Raw genomic sequence first — 8,401 nt, 5'->3', positions numbered from 1 at the left:
ACCCCCCCTGTCCTTCCTGTAACGAGACTCACGGTGTTTATTTTGCAGTTTCCGGTCATTGGACTTTGGGAAGTTGTGCCCGTACTGTGTTAGTAATTATCGTATTTTACCATGTGTACTCAGCAGATCCAGGACCCATACTTGGGGAACGGATCCGTGTTTCTTCAGTAACTCTGCTAAGTTATTTCCAAATTTTAAACTTATGTTTTAGAGCTTTTGATAGAAATAAGGATACGAGTCGAATGGTATAAAACTTACCTTGAAATATTGCTCCATACGAAAAAACGATTCCGATTTAACAAAAATTAAATCGCCTGGAGCAACGTTTCAAGGTAAAGAATTGATACGTATCTTCCATCCTAAGATTATTATCGGAATTATTCCAGTTCGCGTTAAAAAAATAATAAATAATAATATGTTTTAGTGTAAAAGATTATAATATTTTTGGTTTTTATGATGATATTTTTATAGCCACGCGTAGGCTGGTTGTCAACCCAACTTAGTTGACTGACTGACTGACTGATTTGATTTAATTTAATTTAATGAATGCTAGAATTAAATTAAACGATATTTGTTTCTACATCTGCATTCAATCAGAATGATATTTGTTGCTGGAATCTAATTACACTCAACTCAAGTTAAAGGTAATTAATTTCATTACTTTTATGGGTTTTAGGGTTTTGTACCTTATTTGTGTGTATTTCAATCCTAAGATTACAATTGCCATTCATTGTTGTTACCTAGGGTTTACAACGAAATGCATATTTATGTTGAGCTAATTGATTATATATTATCGCCTGCCCTGTTGATTTAGGGATATAGTGTATGCATCTGTGAGGCTCGGGCTCGGGCTCGGGCTCGGCTCGTTTGCACCCAATCACAACAATAACACAACTACCTGTTTAGAGTTAGGGAGGTTTCTGCATTAATTAATATTATATTATATTATATTATATTCTTACACCAACTTCTTACAAATCACAGTAATCACATTCAAACGCCCCAATTGAACTGGAGAAGATGAAAAACATCTATTCTTTTGATGAAATAATTATACTAATTCTCATTGCTTGTTTAATTATTTTCTAAAAATGCAGGCTTGAAGTTGCTAAGGTACATACAAACATGGGTGTTTCTGGAAAATGGATTAGAGCACTCATTGGATTGAAGAAACACGGAAAATCACAAAGTCTGGGAGAAGATGGACGTAGTGTTAGTACTTTCATTACCTCGATGCAACTTAGTTATATCATATGCATATTTTCACCTTTTGACTAATCACACCTTCAATGCAACCTAGTGCAGTACTTGTATTGTTGTATAATGGCTGTGTGTTGATATGAAATAAAACTAAGTGCAGTTAAACTATCGTTTATCAAATTTTGGTTTGTGACACTTTGGAAGTGATTGATTGAGGTGTAGTTATTATGTAAACGGCATGTAAAAATGTGGCTATAGATGCTTTAGAGGTTATTGTCACATATGAAATTTAGGGTTTGAAGATCTGCAAATTATTTTCATTTATACTTCTTTTAACTTCTTGTATATAGTCGGTTGCTTATATATATGATTTAAGAGTCAAATAATATAGCTCTAGTTATAGTGTTTAGCAAAATTTTAAAGAAAACATAAGTTATAAATGAATTAAACCGAACCACTTTGTGACCTTAAAATTGGTTTAAAGCTTTAGTTACGTGGCCCTTGTATCCAAATGTTAGTGATTGGCTGATGGATGCTTTAGAAATTGTACTAATATATATGCACCTATTGTGTAAACATTTGGATGAAGTTTCAGTTGGGTGCTATCTCATATCTTAGATTGTGTACATAAAATGCTTATAAGGACAGCTTTATACAAGTTTTCATTTGATTTAATTTTAAACCCATTTAATTTATCTTTTCTCAAATTATAGTTAAAAATTTTTATTAATCCCAATTTAAATATTTTTTTTTACAATTTTACAAAATTTAGTTTTATAAAGGAGCGTTTAGAAGTTCCAGATCTCAAATTATATTTATAAAAAACCTTTATTTTTTAATTAAAACTGTTATTAAAGTGATAGTTAAATGTTGTTTATAAAAATGTATAATTATTATAGCATGCTATAATAATTAGTCACCTATCTCTGTATATAGCTATCTATCTCTGTATTTGTTTTAGTCACCTCTTTTTAAATTTAAATTACTTGTCTAACAATAAAGTCTTATAAAATGTGGTGTGCTAGTTGTGTTATCTGTCTCATTACTTGCAATTGCATAATCAATTTCAGAGAGTGAATACTGGAAAGTTTCGTCACAGAAGAAAAACTTCCGTAGAGATAAACAACGAAGATTTTTTAACCAAGCTCAATGCTGAAGATGGCAATAGCAGTGCAGTTCAAGATGTTACAAATTCTTCTTCTACTACACTACAAATACAAGATTCATCTCAGATGGAACAACATATGAGAGAAACGTGGGCGGCTACACACATCCAAACTGCTTTTCGAGGATTTTTGGTAATATTTTTTTCACTGTTATGCTTTAGGTTGTATTTGCTTTTAGGGTTTAAGATTATCGATACATGAATGGATGTAACAGTGGGAGTTTGCTTTATAAAACTCATGATAGCTGGTCTTATTATTATTATTTGTCCAAATATTTAGATTGTTATTGTTTTTGCAACCGTAGATAAAACATAAACAGAGAAAAAAAAACTTGTTCTCGTGTCAATTTAACCACTTCAACCCCACCTATCCTGTTTCGAGTTTCGACCACTATAAAAATGACCCATTTGAACCCGTTTGACTTATTGCAAACTCGCCGCTTGAACCACCTGTACTGTAAACTGTTATGCTTGTTGAAGCCTTAAGCAACAAGAAACCTATATTATGTTTTACTAACTGCTGTCATTGTGAATTTAACTGTTAGCAAGATACTTTTGATGCTTCATTAATGATGTAAAATTTGACCTTGAATGACTTCTATAATAACAATATTCAGGCTAGGCGAGCACTAAGAGCACTTAAAGGACTGGTCAGACTACAGGCTCTAGTCAGAGGCCATGCTGTGAGAAAGCAAGCTGCAATTACTCTTCGGTGTATGCAAGCCTTGGTTAGGGTTCAGGCACGGGTTCGAGCCAGGCGTGTTCGTATTGCATTGGAAGGTCAGTCCGAGCAACAAAAACATCAACAGCAACTCCAACACGAGGCTCATGTTCGTGAAATAGAGGTGAGCATTGTGGATTAAAAAGTAATTAATTAATAAGTCATGGGCTGCAGTCAAACCGCAAATTGTTTTTCTTTTTTTTTTCTTTTTCGCTTCTGAGTAACTTAACTGAAATGACAACAAAAATGTAATCTCTTAACCTGAATTTTGGTTTAGGCTCTTTTATACAGTTGTACTCCTAAGTTTTATCCCTGAAAACTTGGTCTATAATGCGAGAATTTAAATGTACCAACTGGTTATGTGTCGAAACATTGAACAAGGATTTGTTTAGCCAAATGGTTTATAAAGTTTTTAATAGCAATGACCCCCTGCTTTTCACTAGACGTAATATATAAGTACTGCCTTGAGACCCGTGCACTACATATAATAAATAATCAAAATACAATTTAACAATATATTATATATTGTGTTGATAATGGGTTTTATAAGGTGTTTGATTAAAATTAATAAAATTTATAATAAAAATAACATTTCAATATTTTTACAATTGTTTAGAAAAAAATGTATTTTTAGAGTATTTAGTTAAAAAAATGGAAAATATTATTGTAGGATAGTTAATAGTTATTTTTTAATCTTGGTTTTTTCTTTTGGTATGTTCTTAAATTATGGGTGTTAATATACTAACTTAGAAATTAGGCAAGAAAATTTAAAAATAGATTAAATTAACAGTTACTAACTTTATATATTTAATAAATGAATAAAATAATAATAATAATAATAATAATAATAAATTTTTGAAAATTTATGTGGATTAAAGTGGGAGTGACAAGTGACAAAACATATAGCTTTTTATTAAAGAGTATATAGATAGATATAGATATAGATTACTACATGATTACTCTTTATATCTTTTTGTTAATGTACACGCCTTTCCCATCACATGATATGTAAATACCATTCCTTTTCTATCTTTGGTTGGTTTACGTTTTTACCGTTTAATTGCCAGCAAGGATGGTGTGATAGTGTTGGATCAGTTGAAGAAATCCAAGCAAAGTTGATAAAGAGACAAGAGGCAGCTGCTAAACGTGAAAGAGCCATGGCATATGCTCTTGCTCACCAGGTAATATGAAATATCATGTTTTTGCACACACTTAAATATAAATAATAGTGCTTTTCAAATAATTCAAAATTTGTAGAGTACCTTCGCCTCTTTCAGTTCCCTTTTCTTTTCTTTTTACAAAAAAAGGATAATGCATGTAGAGGCTATTTATATATTCAACTTTTCTCTTCTAAAAGCACCCACATATTGAAATTACTTTATAAGTATGTATCAAGGTTTTTGTATCCCAGACGTGACAAAAAAACAGGTTACACGCCTAATGACGAAAATGCCTTTCAGAATTTTGAAAAAACAAAAAAAAGATGTGACATTTGATTGTTTGCTGCAGTGGCAAGCAGGATCCAAACTCTTCAAATTGAAATCTCATTTTTTTTGCACATGCTTAAATATAAATAATAGTGCTTTTCCACTGTTTTCAAATTTCAAATACTTAAAATTATGCAGAGAGTACCTTTATCTCTTTCGGTCCCTTTTCTTTATTTTTAGGAAAAAAAGAGGATAGTGTATGTAGAATTGTAGATACTACTTATATATTCAACTTTTCTCTTTCAAGACCACCCATGTATTGAAATACTTATAACTATGTATCAAGTTTTTTGTATCCCAAATGTGGCAAAAAAAAAAAAAAAAAAAAACCACGCCTAATGACGAAAATGCCCTTCAGAATTTTTTATATGACATATGATTGTTTTTTACAGTGGCAAGCAGGATCCAAACAACAGGTAACTCCCTCGGGATTTGAACCAGATAAAAGCAACTGGGGTTGGAACTGGCTGGAGAGATGGATGGCTGTCCGTCCATGGGAAAACCGTTTTCTTGACATCAACACCAAAGATGAGATTAAGATTCAGGATAACGGGTATGCTAAAGATGAGCAAGAACATGAGTTAAAATCTGCTGGCAAGAAAACCGTTGCTTCAAATGAGAAATCGCAATCTGATGGCTTTGATTCTTCTCCTATCAAGTCCACTAGCATTCGACAAGTTCCCGCCTCGTTGCCTGTCAAGTCAAAGTCAAAGCCACTTAAGGATTCTGTCCAGTCAAGATCCCATAGCAATCCTAAAGAGAGGTCCTCAAATTTGGGTAATCAAGGAAAGAAACGGCTATCACTTCCCAGTTATGGTTAGTGCATCTGTATCTGACTTTTAACTCGTTGAACCTATTTGACCTGCTTTTAAGTTTTTTCTAGGGGTGTCAATCGTGTCGGATTGGCGGGTTAATAGGTTGCGGGTTGACAGGTTGAAATGTGCAACGCGAACCCGATCCATATTATTAGTCGTGTCAAGGATTTCAGCCCTAACCTGCAGACACATAAATTCGGGTCGACCCGAACATGACCCGTTTAACACATTTATCAAAAAAAAAAGTTGATATAATATAGAGTCTGCAGAGTAAATGAGTAATATGATTTTTTTTTTTGACAAATATTAAAAAAAATCTTGAATTTGTATTGGAAATTACAAGTGTATCTTCAGAAAAATGGAAAACGGAAAAAACACAATTAAAATATAATTATAAAAGTTATTTTAAATACTTAACGGATCAACCTGACCCTGACCCATTTTCTTAAGCGAGTCGTGTTAGTCGACCCAAAACCATTTCTTTTTCGTGTCGGGTTTGGGTAGTGTTAACAATTGCCGCCCCTATTTTTTCTATTTGCCCAATTTCAGTTAAAGATAATTCCAATCGACTCGTTCATAAGTTAACGGGTTAACGGGTCAAAGGTATTTGGACAGGCAGGACAGGAAAAGGCATCGGGAGCTCAAACAGCAAAGTATCGCAACAGACAAAAGCCAATTAAGATATCGTTTACGTCAACTTGAAGTCAACAAGATCAGATAGACAAACAGCTAATGATGGATGCTTGCTTGTATATACATGAGTTATTTAACGCATCCTATCGCAGCCGAATTGGTGAGATGTCTGAAATAATTATTACCATGTTCTTTAGTAATGCTGTGTCGGTCAGATATCGAGCTATTTCTTTGTAATTACCAGTGTGTGTTGTATTGTTTGGGTACCCTGAAGAGATGGACATCAAGCACTAAAGTGTTTGCTTGGTGTGTGTTGATGGATTTTATTTCTAGTTTTATGTGTTCCTTGTTCAAGTATGTACCAAGAATTTGTAGTTAATATATTTAATTTTTTGTAGTAGCAGAAGTGAAGATTTTAATCAATAACTGTGCCAAAAAATAACAAAAATGGCTGTCTTATATATTTGGGGTATATTTATATCAATGTCATTTTTACAGAGAAACCACCTACCACTCAATAGGCAGAATAGATTAAAATTATAAGCATATTAATGTAATCCAGTCACATCACTAGTAAGTAGTAACATAGCCCTTGGAGATGCACCATGAATATTTAAAAACAATGTTGCAATATTAATGTAATACAGTCACATCACTAGTAATATCTGATTTATGATATTGTTGTGTTAACGATTGGACAAATTAACTACCAATTAAGCCTTGACTTGGACCAATTGAGATTTAAACATCTGAGTGGACCTAGAGTTGCAGATCTTGAATCTTATAAAAAAAATTTGCAAAGTAAATAGAAGTAAATAAGACATGGGCTTCTCCAGGTTGGCATGTTTAACCCGCTTAGCTAAACATCTTAGTTGTCAACCCATCTGAAATCTAGAATTAGAAACCATTTCATACAGTCAACATTTTAAACCGTTTACAACCTTGTTTAACTCCTATACTTCAATCCACCAAGTCGTTTACTACTCGTTCAACCCTGCTACTACAATTCGCTAACCAGTTGCCTCGTTCAGTACATCCATGTTCACATTACATGAATTTATAATGTTAGGGTGATTTCTTTGACAAGATTAAATATACAGGTCGTGTTCAACTAAAACCATAAATTAAACAAGCAAAGCTCAAGCTCAAACTCAACTCGGCTCGTTTCATCAGATCGACAACTTCCCTCCCGATGCAAACAACTAAATCTTCCCAATCAAGAACATTACAATAGAATTAGATTTTGAAAAACTTTAAAAGACACATGAGAATTTTCATATAACCAGGAGTTCCAATGTAAGTGATAAGACAACAACCTGTTTGGCAATAAAAGTATTTGAAAATAAAAAGCTCATTATAAAGGGCAACAAAGATTCTCATAATAACCTTAACAGCTTCTGGTGCACATGTTCAGTTACACCGGTATGTGTATGTCCTCCTTCATGATCATGGAAAATAAGTGTCAAGATTCCAACTAAACAGAGCACCGAACCTACCAGAAGCTTGTCGTAGCGTTCCATCCAATGAAACTTTAGCTGGCTCGCACCGTAGAACGATAAAGCCACCAGCGATGTCATGACGGTTATCGTGCTGCAAATCCAAATATAATGTTAAAAAGCGTGTTTGTAAACAATAATAATAATAACAAAAGAGTTAAAACCTGAATAACAAGACTATAATAGCAAGCAGCATCATGGAGGATGAATTTCCGACAGCAAGAAAGACGGGAAGCGTGGTTGCGCAAGGCGGGGACAAGAACGACGGCCATAGGCTGGTTGTGTGTGTGGGTGTGAGCGCCTTTCCCACAGAGGAATAAGGAAATGTAGGTGGCGCCGAGCAGAACGAGTAACAATGATGCGAGGTTGTGGACGGTTTCTTCGCCAGCAATGGTGTTTGAGATGGTGATCGCAGTGATTCCTAAGAGAGATGTGGATAGGACATGCAAAAGCAGCTGTAATAATAATAATAATAATAATAATAATCGAATTGAGATAGATAGATAGATGTATGTACTTACTGACAAGTAGTGTACGCGAGAGAGTCCATTTCTGAGCACGAGCAACGATAGAGAAAGTGAGTTGGGATGAAGGAATGCAGCAAAGAGACGGTGGATACATCTTCAGCGCTAAACCCCCCACTCTCCATTCTATTCTATGGATCTGGGAGGAGAATATCAATCAATCAATCTATGAACCATCGCTTTATTATTTATACCATGGATGGGGATTTGCATTCCATCACAAGCTTCCTCTTTCTTTGCCTGTTGTTAGATTAGGGCCTTCATTTTCTCAAAATTCCTCTCATTTACTAAAACTTCAATACCTGAGTCCACAACTACACGTGTATAATCAATAACCGGGTCGAGTTCGGGTATTGGCTT

General features: G+C 34.0%; 1 protein-coding gene and 1 pseudogene across 2 annotated transcripts; one reads left to right on the top strand and one right to left on the bottom strand.

Annotated features, from left to right (window-relative positions):
• The first annotated feature begins 1,125 nt into the window (after positions 1 to 1,125).
• On the top strand, positions 1,126 to 6,170 carry LOC143601662 (protein IQ-DOMAIN 5-like). Its single transcript, XM_077079016.1, has 6 exons — positions 1,126 to 1,207; positions 2,275 to 2,498; positions 2,983 to 3,210; positions 4,154 to 4,267; positions 4,966 to 5,389; positions 6,004 to 6,170. Exons 1-6 carry the CDS (start codon positions 1,126 to 1,128, stop codon positions 6,066 to 6,068), a joined length of 1,137 nt encoding a protein of 378 aa, XP_076935131.1. The 3' UTR covers positions 6,069 to 6,170.
• A 1,060-nt stretch (positions 6,171 to 7,230) lies between these two features.
• Positions 7,231 to 8,166, bottom strand: LOC143601660 (uncharacterized; annotated as a pseudogene). The gene is made up of 3 exons (XR_013147695.1): positions 8,043 to 8,166; positions 7,682 to 7,972; positions 7,231 to 7,611 (listed from the first exon to the last, which is right to left on the bottom strand). The product of XR_013147695.1 is annotated as an uncharacterized LOC143601660 (transcript).
• Between the last annotated feature and the right edge of the window lie 235 nt (positions 8,167 to 8,401).

The sequence above is a fragment of the Bidens hawaiensis genome, unplaced genomic scaffold, assembly GCF_021521415.1.
Source record: "Bidens hawaiensis isolate Kalapana, Puna unplaced genomic scaffold, B.hawaiensis_p1.1 tig00056920_1, whole genome shotgun sequence".
NCBI classification, from domain to species: Eukaryota; Viridiplantae; Streptophyta; class Magnoliopsida; order Asterales; family Asteraceae; genus Bidens; species Bidens hawaiensis.
The sequence above is the reverse complement of the archived record's forward strand: the minus strand, read 5'-3'. Positions and strand labels throughout refer to the sequence as shown.